Source organism: Piliocolobus tephrosceles, chromosome 14 (assembly GCF_002776525.5).
Source record: "Piliocolobus tephrosceles isolate RC106 chromosome 14, ASM277652v3, whole genome shotgun sequence".
Classification (NCBI taxonomy): domain Eukaryota; kingdom Metazoa; phylum Chordata; class Mammalia; order Primates; family Cercopithecidae; genus Piliocolobus; species Piliocolobus tephrosceles.
The window spans coordinates 16,866,682-16,884,937 of NC_045447.1; the positions used below are offsets into that span (position 1 = coordinate 16,866,682).

The following is an 18,256-nucleotide window of genomic DNA, read 5'->3' on the forward strand; positions in this document are numbered from 1 at the left end:
CTTTTTTGTTTTGCATTTTAATCTCTACCACTTTTTTGAGATGGAGTCTCGCTCTATCACCTAGGCGGGAGAGCGGCGGCATGATCTTGGCTCACTGCAACCTCTGCCTCCCAGGTTCAAGCAATTCTCCTGCCTCAGCCTCCCGAGTAGCTGGGATTATAGACCTGCACCACCACACCCGGCTAATTTTGTATTTTTAGTAGAGACAGGGTTTTGCTATGTCATGTTGGCCAGGCTGGTCTCAAACTCCTGACCTCAAGTGATCCACCTGCCTCAGCCTCCCAAAGTGCTGGGATTACAAGCGTGAGCCACTCTACCGGGTCCCTTCATTATTTTTGATGGCTGAATGAAGAGGATATTTAAGATGGTAGGACAGCTTAGGGAGAAGGAGCACTGGATTAAGCTGAGTATGATGCAGTCAAAGGGCCTTCCACTTATTTTTTAAAATGTTAATATATTCCACAGACTATATTATAATGTCATAATAAATAATTTCTAAAAAGAACATCATGAATCCCATGTCTCATTTAACAAAATAGCGATGTGAATATTTCTATATTTCCTCCCAAACCTGAAGCATGTTTACTTATCCTTTTTGCATGGTTGCAGTCCTAGTGTAGTAGCCTAAATATAAGGTATTTTCTCTTAGTATTTTATCAATTTTACCTATTTTAAAGGGAGAATTAGTTTACTCTTTCCTTGACGTTCTATCCCACGTCTTTAAGAAAACACATTGCAGAAAACACAATAGCCGTACGTTATACACTGGGTGGTAGTTATGCCACATCCACTAGGGGTTTTCACCTAAGCATGCAGTCTTACAAGTTCACTATCACAGACCACACTTGGCTCAGATTCACTTAGAAGGATACAGGGCAGGAAACACAGCTTGCTGGCCAGTCAGTGTCAAGCATTTCTCTTCAGTGGACTGTTTGCAGGAGTTCCAGGGACTAGTCTCTGGCTCCTCAAGTGAAAGCTCAGGTGCAAAAGGACTAGATCCACATTGGCGGATATGAGTCTTTCTTGGCTTAGATGCCCCACAGGAGCCAGTATCTCTTAGAACTGCTCCATAGTATGGCTTCTAAGGTCCCAGCAAGGGTCATATTAAGTTATAAGAATCATCGCACTCAGAAAAGCTTGGAGCTATGGCTTTCTACTAGATATTTATGCAATTTACCAAATCGGGGATCATTTTAACCATATGCTTTGTGCCTAGTAATTCAGCTAACATTCTGCCTTCATTATTTTCTAGGGGAACCGAGATAGAAAGTTAACCCAAGGTCAAATTTATCCTTAGAGAAGGAGAAAGAGTTTTGTTACAGAACAAGAATGATTGTTGCAGCCAGAGTTCTTGCCCAACAGTTTAATGGGATAGCTATTATTTTTTGCATCTTGCTGCTCAGAAAAGGATGCTTTGTGATGCCACTTAAAGGACTTATTAGGATGTTGGAGGAATACAGTTTGGAAGAGAAAACGCTTTAAATGAGGACAGAGTTCCTAAGACATGAATCATCAAATGAGGCTTCATTTACATTTTCCCCATTTTCTCATGCCTCACCTAGTGGCTGAGAGTAGGAAAGAAGTAGCTATAGATCTACATTTGGAATACAAATTGGAAATATAGAATGAAGTACCCCCCAAGGATTAGTTTCATTAAAGGTGCTAGAATGATATTCATTCCAAAGAAGCAAGTTTGCCCCATCCCGTATTCCACATGTCAATGATTGGAACATAGACTTTTCCACTTTACTAACAGAAATTAATTAGTTCTAATGACAAAGCAGGCTCTTGAACCTCTAGGCAGAGGAACAGTGCTGCCATACCCTCTGCCCTGTGAAAGGTAGTAATCCTCAGCAGAGGGGTGATTCCAGAACAGTCTGTCCTGTGATACCAGTTTGTGTCTAAGCTTATCTTCTGTCTCTCATATATCCCATAACTCTAAAATGCACTTTCTATGCATTGTATATTACTTAGGGTAAGTTCTAGTGGATATCCCAGGCAAGTATAAACATTGTACGTGCTGGGTCAACTGAGAACGGATATATACACATGGAAGTGATTAGTTTTCTTTGTGTCAGCACATTAGATTTTAGTCACTTTTCTATGGGTAATTTCCTGGTTCAAAATACATTATTATATTTTGGCTGATGAATTAAGACTTTCTATGAAAATAATCTGATTTAGAAACGTCTAAAGAAAGTAGATTATTAGATATGTCTACTTTCTTTAGACGTATCTAAATCAGACATGTCAGATTAGACATATCAGATTTAGCTCTAAGAAAGTCCAAAACTGTCCATTCTCAGTGTCTGAGCAGGTCTTTTGCTGAGTTTCAGGGTCTGAGATGTATAGCATCACATGGCAGGTGGTACCTGAGAGCCCACCTGAGAAGGGGGCTTTCTGCTGGAGAGGGAGGGAGCTTCAGTGAGGAACATGTGGGGACAGCCATCTATCAAGCATTGGTTTGGGCTCTGGAGCTACAAAGACACAGAGAAAGGCATGTAAAGAGAGAAGAAAAATGCAGCCTAAGGGCTATGCTGGAGGAAGCTGGAATGCTGTGGAGGTCTGGAGCAAGAGCGGGCAACCTAACCCAGATTTGCCCACAGAGCAGCAGGGTGAAAGATCCTGGAAAAGAGGACTGGCGTGGAAACTGAGCCTCCAGGATGGATGGGCCCGATCCCCATGCCAAACAAGGGAGCAGAGTTGGTGCAAAGACAGAATGCCTTGAGCATATTGTTCATTCAGCAAAGGGCAAGTGGCTCACCATGGATAGAGGGCATCAGGTGAGCGGGGTAGGGGAGGGGTAATGAGCAGGAACCCAAGTATAGCATTGTTAGAGCCTGAAAGTTATGGGGAGCCACTGAGGAATTTTTAAGCCAGACAGTGATACGGGTCAGCTTGCATGTTAGCAAGATCAGCCAGAAGACACATTAGAAATGGGTGAGACGGCTGAGAGAAGAAACAGAGATGTAGCTAAGAGTCTGCTACAACATCCACCCGAGAGATGAATGAATCAGTGGCAATGGGAATAGAATAGGATGGATCTAAAAGTATTTATTTGTTGTTTGGTGGTTCTGATGTGTTTTTGCCAAGAGTTATTGTTATAAATAATATTTTGATTGAATAGTGCTCCAAGTATAGCTCAGTTTTGATTTGTTTTGTTTTATGTTAACTGGGTTAAGTAGGGCTGCATGGGCAGACCTGAGATTGAACTGTTACACTCTCAGTTAACTTGAATGTGATGAGACCCACCAGGCCTTGAGACTCCAGCGCAGCAGACGGAAGCACCAGGCCTGCCTCAGAAGAAGGGGCAGGAGGTAAGCCCTTGGTGTCAGAAACTCCCACCTGAATTAGGAAGTTTTCCCAATTGATAGGGGAACTGCCCTCATAGGGACATCTAGGGAGAGACCTTATTGAGAAACCTAGGTGGACAGTCAACCTCAAAAGGAGCTGTTAGGTAGCAGGACCCCAGACACTGGGCTAAAGTCGCTGACAGGAGGAATCCAGCCCTTGCGGAGTGGGCTTGAGGGGAACAGAGGAGAGGCTAGAGAGAGGAGGGGCATTGGAGAGAACAAAGAAAAGGTCTCAACTCTGTACATTGCTAAGGCAGCCGCTCAGGCTCCAGGAGCAAAAGATAAGGTCACCAACATTTGGAGACAAGCAATAGAGCACCAGAAAATGGGTAAAATTCTTCTTATTAGATTGGATTACAAAGTCTAGGTCAGACTTTTAGCAGAAGGGAGCTGGGGGTTAGACCTAGAGCTTCTATCTCAGATCAGAATTGGTCCTAGAGCCCAGGGAGGGGACACAAGTGACAAGGGGTCAGGTGCTGCAACTGCTTAGGGATACGGGACAGGGCCTGGAGCCAGTAGAGCCTGAAGTCAGCAGAGCTGGCCATGACTTCCCTTCTCACAGATTTTCTCTGGGAACATGTGTCCTGGATCAGCTAGAAACCCTGCTGTGCTTGTCAGGGTCATAATGAGAGAAGATGCCACTCCCACACCTGTCTCTGAGCCACCTCCAGAGGTGGAGATGCCAGCAGCTTCCATGTGGGTTCTAGTGAGGGGCCAGAAACTGCCTGGTGGCACTGGATAGTAGCACAGCTTAGATATGGAGGAGCAAAGGTTTGGTGCTAAGTGGAATGAGAGAGGTCTACACCAGTGCCTTCTGGAGACAGGCATTCAGGCAGGGTCTGAGTGAGCTGCCTCCGGCCTGCAGGCAGGAAGTGCCTGGCTTCCAGGGGTGCTTCTTAAGTTGGCCATTTTCAGTAGAAAACTGCCTGGAGACACAAAGGTAAACTTGGAAACACCTATTAGCTGGTGTGGGGCCTGATGATGCACATTACAGAAGGAGCCATTGCTGATATTAAATGAATATTGACTGAATTTGCTGGACATAGCTTTTCACAAAAACTTTTCTGGAGCACCCAGACTGCCCTCATGTACTCACAACCCTCTGGGTTATGTGAGCCTTCTGACCTGCTGAGGGATTTTGGAAAGAGAACCTTCCCCCAGCACAACGACTTTAAAGTGCAGAAAATACCACAACAGTATTTGGTCAGGAGGCATCCTCTACGTGGAGTAAGGTGCTGTATTACAGTTGAAGGCTTTCACTTCAATACGGTAACTAAAATGTTAGTCAACCTCAAGCAAAAGGATTCCAAAAAAGTTGAAGTTTTGCTTTGTTTACTTTGTGGTCAGCTGTTGTGTTTATAATGCAATGATTCTAATTTTGTGGGGGAATAAAAGGAAATAGCTGTGATTTTCCAGACTCCCTTCTTGGGAAGCTCAGAACAGTGTCCTCAGTGAGTTTTCTTGACTATTGAACAGTTCATGTTAGAGAACAGTTTATTAGTGCTTTTTAAGCTCCTTTATTTCTTACTTAATCCTTCCCTATATCCTTCTAAACAACAACTAAGACCTGGACACTGACATCTTGAAGCTGGGATCTTTAGATTCATTGCACTTTTTAATATGCTGACGGAAGCAAGAAGGTGGTTCTTAAAACTTTCCTTCCCAGATGTTTACCCTTTACTTTCTGAACGTGGGAATTTAGAGGAACCTTATTCATTCTGACTGCCCATTTGGATTGTGTGATAATTTGGGCATGCCAAGCTGACATGGAACTTTGTATTTTCTGTTAAAAATAATTTTGCTAAGCACATTTCTAGTGTCAGTAATGGAACTGTTTGGTCTCTTTCAGGGTAAAGGACATTTTTAGCCTCCATTTTTGGCAGTGATATTTGTCTTAAGAAATAAACATGATAGCCGGGTGTGGTGGGCACGTGTGTAATCCCAGCACTTTGGGAGACTGAGGCAGGTGGATCACCTGAGGTCAGGAGTTTGAGACCAACCTGGCCAACATGGTGAAACCCCTTCTCTACTAAAAATACAAAAATTTGCTGGGCGTGGTGGCATGCACCTGTAATCCCAGCTACTCAGGAAGCTGAGGCAGGAGAATTGCTTGAACAACCCAGGAGGCAGAGGTTGCAGTGAGCTGAGATCGTGCCATTGCACTCCAGCCTAGGCAACAAGAGCGAAACTCTGCCTAAAAAGAAAAAGAAAAAGAAATAAGGATGATGCCGGGCATAGTGGCTTACGCCTGTAATTCCAGGGCTTTGGGAGGCCAAGGCGTGTGGATGGCTTGAGCCTAGAAGTTCGAGACTAGACTGGGCAATAGCGAGACCCTGTCTCTACAAAAACAAAAGCAATACAAAAATTAGCCAGGCCTGGTGGCACATACCTGTAGTCCCAGCTACTTGGGAGGCTGAAGTGGGAGGATCACTTGAGCCTGGGAGGCAGAGGTTGCAATGAGCTGAGATCATGCCACTGCACTTCAGCCTGGGCATTAGAGCAAGACTGTGTTTCCAAAAAAAAGAAAAAAAAGAAAAGAAAAAAGAACGAAACATGCTAAAATTGATAATAATTTTTACCTATTTGCTTAAAATTTGCTATAATATATAGTACTCAGTTTCTTCTCTTGTCAGAGTTACTAGTGATGTTACACGAAAAAAAAATCCACCATTCTTTTCATGTTTTATAACAGTGAGACATTTTAATTCCCTCTGGGCAAATTAATGAGATAGGATCAATGTCAGTGTTAGTCCTTATAACTGAGGAACTCCTACAGATTGCATTTTTTCCCTTAAAGTATAAATCATGGTATTCTTTTTATTTCCTGTCCTTCATTCAAGGATACAGATTTTATGCTGAAAGATGTGTGTTTTCCTATTTCATGCCTTTAATACTCATGAAACAGTAAAAGAAAGAAACTTAATTAAGCCTCTCATAATGTAACCGGAGTCCACTAGATAATATTCTCTAGGGTGCAAGATGGAAGGAATCCCAGAAGCATGTAAGGTGGCCCCAGATTAAAGAAGGTATTAAATTTTAAGTGCAAGATATAAATGGTTCCCTATTCATTACCTAAGGGGATGACAAAGAATAAACTAGGTGAAAACTCATTCCTTCAAACTGATGCTTCATTTTTATAAAGAGAAAAGAACACCCATCCATTACCTCAGGTTTTTCATTAACTCAGTAATTCTTTCCAAACCATGAGTCACCGCTGTGGGGAACAACTCAGACCTTTTCTAAAACTCCTGCCTGAAAAAGAGACTATGTCGGGTGGGTGGTTTTAAAAGTCCCAAATAATGGCTGTTTTATAGCTAGTAGCCCACTGTTGTTAAAACCTCACAGCGTCTCTTCTCCCCAGGCATGACGGAGATGGTGCGTAAAATTACTCTGAGCAGAGCAGTGAGAACCATGCAGAATCTCTTTCCTGAGGAGTACAACTTCTACCCTCGCTCATGGATTCTGCCTGACGAGTTCCAGCTCTTTGTTGCTCAGGTAGATGGCACTCCGTCCCCATGACCCCTGAATTATATTATGGTTGCAACTGTGTCCTGGGTCCTGTGTGCTGGGAGCTGGGGCAGGGGGTCCCAGGAAGCTGAGACTAAGGGAGCATCTTAACAGTACAATAGTAGGTGTTGGCAGCTATTAAAACAGCTTGCAGAGTTGAACGAGTAGGGTGACAGGTAGGTAAATTGAAGAAACTGGTCTTGACACAAGGAGACAGATATCAGAACTGGATCATGGAGTCAAGATGCTGAAGAGCCAGGGAGCTGGAGCCAGAGCAGGCGGTTGGGCCCCCAAGTAGAATGGGGCCACTGGGGGAATCCTAGAGCCGTGGCTTCCCCAGCTTCCTGTGGCCTGAGATGTGGGAGGTCAGGCTCTGTTTAAAGGCCGGGGAGCAGGTCTGACAAACTCATGGGGAACCTTTTAAGTGTTTTGCTTTAAACTTGTTCCAGAATCAATTGTCAAGTGACCCATTCCATCTCGAAGCACTACGTTTGAGCATGTAATACCCTGGAGCCCTCACCACTGATTGTGAATTGGAATCACTAGGGAAGTGGAACTCAGAACTGCCATTTTTGTTAGCCTTTTGACAGTTTCATTTAGGATCCTTTGAAAGCCTTTGTGTGCAAGTTTCACAGTCTGGTTCATAACTCTGGGGTAACTATACAACCAATGCCTGTCTAATTGTGATAAGGCTGACACCATTTACAGGTCCTGCTATGTTCCAGGCTTTGTGCTAGAAGTTTAACATATTTTACTTATTTTTATTTTTATTTTTGTGTTTTTGAGATGGAGTGTTGCTGTGTTGCCAGAGTGCAGTGGTGCGATCTTGGCTTACTGTAGCCTCTGCCTCCTGGTTCAAGCCATTCTCCTGCCTCAGCCTTCTGAGTAGCTGGGACTACAGGCATGTGCCACCACACCGGCTACTTTTTTTTTTTTTTTTTTTTTTTGTATTTTTAGTAGAGATGGTGTTTCACCACATTGGCCAGGCTGGTCTCGAACTCCTGACCTCAAGTGATCCACCCGCCTTGGCCTCCCAAAGTGTTGGGATTACAGGCATGAGCCACCACACCCAGCCCACATTATTTCTTTTAATCTTCACAGCAGTCTTGTGAGGCTGGTTTTATTATTATCCCTATTTTATGGATGAGGAAACTGAGGCTTTGAAAAATTTAGCAACTTGCTTGAGAAGTGGGATTTAAAACCTAGAGCTATTTCCAAGGCATATGCTTTCTATAGTCTGTTTTATTGCCTCTGTATTGTTTTGGTTTTAATATTGAATTATAAAACTTGTAATAAAATTATACTTTACTAAACACAAAAACAGCTCGAAGTGATAATTTTTAGAGGACGTTTTCTGTGAGATGGTGATCACATGGGTTTATATACATTGCTTAAAATTCATGGAACTATTAACGTAAAATGGGTGTATTTTATTATATGCAAACTATGCTTCAATAAAGTTAATTTTAAAAGATAACTCTCAGCTGTTCCTCATAATTACTCCCCCAATGTCTCTCTTCTGTGGCTCTGCTCATGCTGTTGTTGCTATGTGGAATACCTTTCCTTCCCATCTTTACAGCTCTGCATCCAACTACAGTCATGAGTCACTTGACGGGCACACATTGTGAGAAAAGTGTCATTGGGTGATTTCATCATTGTGCCAACACCATAGAGTGCACTTACACAAACCTAGATGGTATAGACTCTTACACATCCAGGCTATCCAGTATAGCCTATTGCTCCTAGGATACACCTGTATAGCATGGTACCGTACTTAATACTGGTAAGTCTTTTTTGTATCTAAACATAGAAAGGGGAAAATACTGTATAAAAGTTAAAAAATGGTACACCTATGTAGTACACTTCCCATGAATGGAGCTTACAGGACTAGAAGTTTCTCTGGGTGAGTCTGTGAGGGGATGGTAAGGGAATGTGAAGGCCTAGGACATTATACTACTGTAGACTTCAGAAACACTGTACACTTAGGCTACACTAGATCTATTTTTAAAAAATTTTCTTCGATAAGAAATTAGCCTTAGCTTACTGTAACTTTTTACTTTCTAAGCTTTTTAATTTTTAAAAACCTTTTAGACTCTTTTGTAATAACACTTAGCTTAAAACACAAACATACTGTACAGTTATACAAAAAAAATTTTCTTTTTATTCTTATTCCATAAGCATTTTTCTATGTTTAACTTTTAAAATTACTTTTACTTTTAAAAGTTTTTGTTACAAAACCAAGACACAAACACATACATTTGCCTAGGCCTACACAGCGTCAGTATCATCAATATCACTGTCTTCCACCTCCACATCTTATCCCACTGGAAGGTCTTCAAGGGTCAGTAACATGCATGGGGCTGTCATCTCCTTTGATAACAGTGCTTTCTTCTGGAATACCTCCTGAAGAACCTACCTGAGGCTATCCTACAGCCAACTTTTTTTTTTTTTTAGAAGTAGAAGGAGTACACTCTAAAATAACAATAAAAAGTATACTATAGTAAATACAGAAGCCAGTAACATAGTAGTTTATTATCAAGTATTATGTACTGTGTATAATTGTATTATACTGCACTTTTATACAACTGGCAGCGCAGTAGGTTTGTTGACACCTGCAGCACCACAAACATGAGTAATGTGCTGTGCTACAAATCTAAGATCACTGATTTTTAAATCTTAAAGCAAATTTCCTTCTAGGCACTGCTATGGATACATCTCAGGAATTTTTGTGTGTTACATTTTCATTATAATTCAGTTGAAAATATTCTCTAATTTCTCTTGGGATTTCTCCTCTGCCCATGGGTTATATAGAAATGTGTTGTTTACTTTTTAAGTCATTTGGGGACTTTCCAAGTATTTTTTGTATTGATTTCTAATTTAATTTTGTTGACAGCAGAGAGTATATTCTGTATTATCTCAGTCTCTTTAAATTTATTGAGAGTTTTCTTATGGCTTATATATTGTCCATCTTGATGAGTGTTTCATGGCACTTGGAAATAATACGTATTCTGGGGTTGTTGATGTAGCATCTTGTAAGTGTCAATTAGGTCAAGTTGCTATTGGTGGTATTCACATCTTTTTTACTGCTTTACTACTTACTTGTTCTATCAGTTACTAAGCTAGTGTTGAAATTTCCAGCTTTAATTTTGGATTGTCTGCTTTTCCTTTTAGTTCTGTCAGTGTTTTCTTCATGCATTTTGAAGCTCCGTTATTAGCTTGATGATTTGACTCCTTTATCAGTAACTTGTCCTGAAGTCTATTTTGTTTGATATTAATTTAGCACCTCTAGTTTTCTTTGGCTTCGTATTTGCATGGTATATCTTTTACTATTATTTTACTTTTAACCTGTCTGCATTTTTAAAGAGTGCTTCTTGTTGACAGCATGAAATTGGCGTGGTCTTTTGTTCAGTTTGACAGTCTCTGCCTTTTGATTTGTGTGTTTAGTCCAGTTAATCTTAATATGTAATGCTGTTGGATTCAAGTCTGTCGTCTTACTATTTCTTTTCTATTTATTCTGTTGGATTAATTGAATATTTTTAGTATTTTATTTTATCTCTTTTTTAGGCTTCTTAGCTATACATCTTTTAAAAATCTTTTTGGTTTTCATCCTAGCCCTGGTATCTAGGGTTTACAATGCATCTTTAACTTACCACATTAGCCTTTGAGTATTACATACTTCAAGTAAAATATTAGCACCTTACAGCAGTATAGTTCCATTCCCGCCCTCATCCTTTGTGCTATCGTCATCTGTTTTACTTCTAACAGTGTTATAAACCACACAATACATTATTATTTTTGCTCTGAAAAGTCAATTATCCTATAAGGAAACTAAAAAATGGGCACATTTGTCTTTTATACTCACTCATGTATTTACTATTTCCCGCATTCTTCATTCCTTTGAATGGGTCTGGGATTCCATTTGGTATTATTTTCCTTTGGCCTCAATAATTTGCTTCAACATATTTCTTGCAGTGCAGGTCTGCTGGTGAGAAATTCCCTCAGCTTTCATTTATCTGAAAATGTCTTTATTTTGCCTTCAGTTTTTAAACTGCTTTGAAATAATTTAAAACTTAACAAAAAAGTTGCAAAAATAGGACAGAGAGAGACCCCAAATTCTTCATCTAACTTCCTTTAATGTTAACATCTTACACAGTGACTGAAACTGGAAAATTAACATTGATATAGTATGAAATAACCTACACTCTTAATTTGCATTTTGCCTGTTGTCCTGCTAATGTCCTTTTTCTGGTATAGGATTCACTCCATGATCCCTCATTGTATTTAGTTGTCATTTCTCCCCAGTCTTCTCTAGGTTGTAACAGTTCCCTGGTCTTTGTCTTTTGTGACCTTGACTGTTTTGAAGAATATTGGTGATATAGTTTGGATCTGTGTCCCCACCCAAATCTCATGTTGAATTGTAATTCCCCAGTGTTGGAGGTGGGGCCTGGTAGGAGGTGATTGGATCATGGGGACAGATTTCCCCCCTTGGTGTTGCATAGTGATAGAGTTCTCATGACATCTGGTTGTTTAAAAGTGTGTAGCACCTCCCTCCTCTCTCTCTTGCTCCTGCTCCAGCCACCTAAGACTTGCCTTCTTTCCCTTTGCCTTCTGCCACGATTGGGAGTTTCCTGAGGCCTCCCCAGAAGCCAAGCAGGTGCCAGCATCATGCTTCCTGTACAGCCTGTGGAACTGTGAGCCAATTAAACCTCTTTTCTTTATAAATTACCCAGTCTTAGGTATTTCTTTATAGCAGTCTGAGAACAGTCTAATACAACTGGCTAGTTGTCTGTTTTTTGTTTGTTTGTTTGTTTTTAGAACGAACTTACATTTGGATTTGTCTGGTTTTTCTCATGTTAGATTCAGTTTAGACATTTTTGGCAAGAACACCATGACAGTGATGTTGTTAGGTACATGATGTCAAGATGTCTTATCCCTGGTGATGTTAACTTTGATCACTTAAAGTACTGTCTGCTAGATTTCTCCACTATAAAGTTACTATTTTTCCCTTTTTAATTAGTGTCTAGTAAGGAGATATTTTGAGACTCTGCAGAGAGCCTAGTTGTCTAGTAAGAAGATATTCTGAGACTCTGCAGAGAGCCTAGTTGTCTTATACTTTTTAACAGACAGCTTTGTTGAGATATAATTGGCATAGAATAAACTACAGATATTTAGAATGTGCAGTTTTATACATTTTGTATTTGTAAAAAGCCATGAAATCATCGCCACAATCAAGATAATGAACATATGCATCACGTTGAAATGTTTCCTTGTGTCCCTTGGTAATCCTTCCATCCTTCCCTTCTTTTATTTATTTATTTATTTTTTTGAGACGGAGTCTTGCTCTGTCGCCCAGGCTGGAGTGCGGTGGCATGATCTTGGCTCACTACAACCTCCACCTCCCAGGTTCAAGCAATTCTCCTGCCTCAGCTTCCTGAGTAGCTGAGATTACAGGCATGGGCCACCATGCCCAGCTAATTTTTGTATTTTTATTAGAGACGGGGTTTCACCATGTTGGCCAGGCTGTTCTCGAACTCCTGACCTCAAGTGATCCACCTGCCTCGGGCTCCCAAATTGTTGGGATTATAGACGTGAGTCACGGTGCCCAGCCCCTCCTTCCCTTCTTCCCTCTTTTCCTCTTCTCCTATCATCAGGCAACAGTGGATCCACTTTCTGGCAAGATAACTTTGCACTTTGTAGAATTTTGTGTAAATGGAATTATATAACAGGCACTCCTTTTTGGGGAGAGGTCTGGCTTCTTTTAGTTATTTTGAGATTCATCCATATTTGTAGTATGTATCAATACTTCATTGCCGAGGAGTATTCTATTGAATGTTTATACCACAGTTTGCTTAGACCTTCACCTGCTGCTGGACATTTGGGTTGATTCCAGTTTTCTGGCTGTGACAAATACACTATGCACACCTGTGTGTAAGTCTTTGCATGGACATGTTTTCATTCCTCTTGGGTGAATGCTTAAAAACGGAATTGCTGGATCATACAGTAGGTGTACATTTAATTTTAAAGAAAGTATTTATTGTCTTCCAAAGTAGTTGTGTCATTTTATAGTCCCATCCACAATGTATGAACATTCCAGTTCCTCCATATCTTTGCCAGAATTTGGTAATGGTCAGTCTATTTATTTATTTACTTAAGACAGGGTCTCGCTCTGTCGCCCAGGATGGAGTGCAGTGACCTGATTACAGCTCACTGCAACCTCCGTCTCCCAGGCTCAAGTGATCTTCCCAAGTAGGTGGAACTACAGGCACAGGCCACCACACCTGGCTAATTTTTGTATGTTTTTTAAAGACAGGGTTTCACCATGTTGCCCAGGCTGGTCTTGAACTCCTGAGCTCAAGTGATCTGCCTGCCTTGGCCTGCAAAAGTGCTGGGATTACAGGCATGAGCCGTTGCTCCTGGCTGTCACCGTGTGGGGCCAGTGGTCAGTCTTTTTAATTTTAGCCATTCTAACAGGTATGTAGTGGCCTGTCATCAGTTGTATTTTGCACTTCCTAAAGACTAATGATGTGGAGCTTTCTTTTCATGTGCTCGTTTGCCATCCAGATATATTTTTTGATGAAATGTCTGTACACATTTTGCCTATTTTTTAAAATTGGATTGTTTATTTTTATTATTGAGCTTTGAGAGTTTTTATATATTTTGAATACAGGTGTTTATGAGATATACCAATTGTAAATATTTTCTTCCAGTCTGTGCCTTGTCTTTTTTATTTTTTAATTTTTAATATTTGTGTCTACATAGTAGGTACATATACTTATGGGGTACGTGAGATGTCTTCTCATTCCCTTCTTATCTTTTGAAGAGCAAGTTTTCAATTTCGACAAAGTCCAATTTATCAGTTTTTTCTTATAGATCATGCTTTTTGTGTCATATATAGGAATTTGTATCTAATCCAAGCTCAAAAGATGTTCTCCTATGTTTTTGTCTAAAAGTTCTACAGTTTTAGCTTTCAGATTTAGTCTGTGATTCATTTTGAGTTAATTTTTGTCTGTGGTGTAAGGTATGGACTGAAGTTCACTTTTTTGCATATGAATATCCAGTTGTTCCAGAAACATTTGATCAAAACACTAATCTTTCTCTTCCAAATTGCATTTTCACCAGTGTCAAAAACAGTTATCCAAATATGTTTAGGTATATTTCTGAATTCTCTATTCTATGTCATTGATCTATTTGTCTCTCTTTCTGCCAAAACTTCACTGTTTTGATATAGCTTTATAATAAGCCTTGAAATCAGGTAATGTAAGCTCTCCAACTTTGTTCATCTTTTTCAAAGTTGTTTTGGCTATTGTAGTCCTTTGATCAGCCATATGAAATATAGAATCAGCTTGTCATTGTCTATAAAAAAGCCCACTGGGATTTTGAATGGAATTGTGTTGAATCTATGTATCACTTTGAGTAGAATCAGCATCTTAACAATGAGTCTTCTGACCCATTGACATAGTGTAATCTTTCCTTTTTTTTTCTTTTTTGAGACGGAGTCTCACTGTCTCCCAGGCTGTAGTGCAGTGGCGCAATCTTGGCTCACTGCCACCTCCACCTCCCAGGTTCCAGCGATTCTCCCGCCTCAGCCTCTGGAGTAGCTGGGACTACAGGCGCCCGCCACCACGCCCGGCTAATTTTTTGTATTTTTAGTAGAGATGAGGTTTCACCGTGTTGGTCAGGATGGTCTCGATCTCCTGACCTCATGATCCGCCCGCCTCAGCCTCCCAAAGTGCTGGGATTATAGGCATGAGCCACCATGTCCGACGTCTACTTAACTTTTTGAACATATGGAATACATTATTGTCACTCTCTTAATGTCACTGTCTCCTAATTCTAACTCTGTCCATTCTGAGTTGGTTTTGATTTTTCTCTTCATTGTGGCCCATATCACGATGTTTTTTTCATGTCTGGTAGTTTTTCACTGGGTAACAGATATAGTGAATCTTACCTTATTTGGATGTTGGATATTTCCGTATTCCTGCACATATTCTTGAACTTTGTTGTAGGATCCAGTTAAGTTACTTGGAAATAGATTTCAGGTCTATTTCAAGATTTTCAAGATTTGTTAGGCAGGACTGGAGTGGTACTCAGTCTAAGGCTTACTATTCCTCACTACTCAAGCAAGAATCTTATGTGTGCTCTACCCAGTGCTCCATGAATCATGATGTTTTCTAGTCTGGCTGGTGAGAAAGACACTACTCCTGGCTCTGTGTGGACACCAGGCACTGCTACCTCTGCTTTTTTGGGGGTGTTTTTCAGGTAGTTTGGTCTTGGATAGTTTCCTCACGTGCATGCTGATCTGTACCCAGCAAAACATTTAAGGGAGACACTCCAGAGTTCTCTGTACAAAAGTGTCCTTCCCAATACTCTATCCTGAGAACTCTGGCTATCTCAGTCTTCCCTGACTCACAGTTCCATTTTCTCAACTCAGGGCGTCCACTGGGCTTCACCAAGGTCCTACTGCCCCCACACTCTGCACTGCAGCCTGGAATCTTTCTTAAGATAGTAATCTGGGGCAATCCTAGGGTTCACATCATTCAATTCCTGTCTCTCAGGAATCATTGTCCTTTGTTGCCTCATATCCAGATCTTCAAAACTGTTGTTTAACATATTTTGTCTACTTTTTGGTTGCTTGAGTGATGTGGGGCAAGAGTCAATCAAGTTTCTGTTATTACAGTTTGGCTGAAAGTGGAAGTTCTCTAAAAGAATGAATACATAACAATAACAATAGCAACATTTGCTGAGTGTTTTTATCTAGATTACTGTTTTGGGAAGTTTGGGCTGCTATAATGGAATATCATACACTGGGTGACTTAAGTAACAAACATTTCTTTCTCACAGTTTCGGAGGCTGGAAATCCAAGATCAGCATACCAGCATGGTTGGGTTCTGGTGAGGGCCCTCTTCCTGGTTTATAGCTGGTCACCTTCTCATTGTATGCCTGCCTGGTAGAGAGAAAGAGGGCTAGCTGCCTTCCTCCCCTTATAAGGAGACTAGTCCCATCGTGTGGGGTTCACCTCCATGCTCTAATGACCCTCCAAAGAGCCTATCTCTTAAAACCATCCCCTGGGGGGTTAGGGTTTCAATATGTGAACTCAGAGGTGGGGAGGGAACACAAGCATATAGTCCATAACAATTACCTAATTTAAAATTCTTTAGCAACCCTCGCAGGATTCTTCTGTTATTCATAGGAGAGGAAACTGAGGTACAGAGTGGTTAAGTCATTTGGCCAGGGTAACACAGTTTGGAAGACTGGCTGCAGTGCCAATACTTTTCCCTTCTGTGTAATAATGTGGGAGGATATTTGATTAGATGTGTGTATAAGGTACAGAAATATTCCAGAGAAAAGGAGTAAAACTTTGCTGGTGATGGGGAGCAGGGATGGACAGGGCTGAGGGCAAATGGAATAGAGGCAGAGAGAAAGCTTCCTGGTAGAGGTGACACCGGACCTGATTTTGTATAATGAGTTTAACTGGCAGACCAGCCACAGAAGAGCATTCTACCTAGAAACAATAGCTTGTGCAAAGGTATGAAGTCATGAAATAGTATTGCATTTTGGAATGATGAGCAGTTTGGAGTCACTAAAGTTTAAGAGAAAAGGATTTAGGGCAGGCATGGTGGCTCACACCTTGTATTAGTTCATTTTCATGCTGCTGATAAAGACATACCTGGGACTGGGTAATTTATGAAGAAAAAGAGGTTTAATGGACTCACAGTTCCACATGGCTGGGGAGGCCTCACAATCATGGCAGAAGGCAAAAAGCACGTCTTATATAGTGACAGGCAAGAGAGAATATGAGAACCAAGTGAAAAGGGAAACCCCTTATAAAACAGTCAGATCTTGTGAGACTTCTTCACTACCATGAGAACAGTATGGGAGAAACCGCCCCCATGATTCAATTTTCTCCCACTGGGGCCCTCCCACAACACATGGGAATTATGGGAGCTATAATTCAAGATAAGATTTGGGTGGGGACACAGCCAAACCATAATCATGCCTGTAATCCCAGCACTCTGGGAGGCTGAGGCAGGCAGATTGCTTGAGTCCAGGAGTTCGAGACCAGCCTGGGCAACATGACGAAACCCTGTCTCTACTAAAAATATGAACGATTTACGGGTATGGTGGTATGTGTCTGTAGTCCCACCTACTTGGGAGGCTGAGGTGGGAGAATCACCTGAGCCTGGGAGGTCGAGGCTACAGTGGGCCAAGATTATGCCACTGCATTCTAGTCTGGGCAAACAGTGAGACCTTGTCTCAAAAAAATAATAAAAATAAATGAAAAAGATCTGGCCCTAGATGAGGTGTGAGAAGGACAGGGTGGATCACAGAGGGTCTTGAATGCCAGGGTAAAGCACTTATCAAGGGGAAGCCATGCAGGGGTTTTAAGTGGAGAGGCAGGAGGTATATTATCAGGTTTTAGTATTAGAAAGGCGGTCTGTTGGAGAGGATAGCGTATATTGGGAGGGAAGAGAAATGAGACCTGCTAGAAAGGCTGTTCTATTCATCTAGGCAGAAGAGATGCTTAAGGTTGTATGGAGACACTCAGGCAGGAATCTTAGGCAGAGAAGGATCAGAGGTAAGGAATATTTGGAAGGTGGCATCAATGGGATTTGTAGACTGATAGAACTGAGAGTGAGGACGAAGGCAGACTTGGTGCTTTCAGGAGTCTGCTGAGTCACTAATTGCCGAGATGGGAAACCCAAGAGGAGGAGGGGGTTAGTGGAGAAGAAGGAAAGTTAATTCCTTGGAGATGGCAAGTGTTTGTTGCTCAAGTATTGATGCCTGATTTTAGCTGTTCAGGGAGACTCTTTCCTCAGCAGTAAAACAGGGAGGCTGAGTTAGGTAACTGCTCTGGTCTTCCCGCTTTAGTGTTCTAAGCCCTGAAGTTTCAAAGCCCATTTGATTGATGCTGAAAGTCCTCAGGACTGGATAGTTGTCTAATATGAAGGAGGATTTCTTTGTCCACATAATGGAATCAATTTAAAAACTGCTGGTTTAGGGCCTAGTACATACAGAATAAGACTCTAAAAACCCCACAGTAGTCGTTTGCTGGAGCTCCCTGACACCGTCATCTGTTCCTTACAGGATCTTGGTTCCCTCTCCTCGACTCAGTCCCATTTCTTCATCTCTTGAATGTGAAAGCAATTCTAGCCTTAGAGCAAGTGAGCATCCAGTGAGTCTGTGATGATGAAATGCAATGAATACAGGGTCTCCTGCTTCTGAAGCAAAGCATCACATTTTATCACATGATAATGAAATGCTTTATTAGCTGCAAACCTGATTTTTTAACAATGTGGCAATTAGCCAGGCATGGTGGTGGGCGCCTGTAGTCCCAGCTACTCGGGAGGCTGAGGCAGGAGAATGGCGTGAACCCGGGAGGCAGAGCTTGCAGTGAG

General features: G+C 41.4%; 1 protein-coding gene across 1 annotated transcript in view; it reads left to right on the forward strand.

Annotated features, from left to right (window-relative positions):
• The window catches only part of TTLL11 (tubulin tyrosine ligase like 11), a 274,582-nt gene that overhangs the window by 56,595 nt on the left and 199,731 nt on the right, over window positions 1-18,256 (forward strand). Inside the window, exon 3 of the mRNA XM_026457100.1 lies at window positions 6,715-6,848. Within this exon, the coding sequence (XP_026312885.1) occupies window positions 6,715-6,848 (134 nt within the window). The remainder of the gene's footprint in view (window positions 1-6,714; window positions 6,849-18,256) is intronic.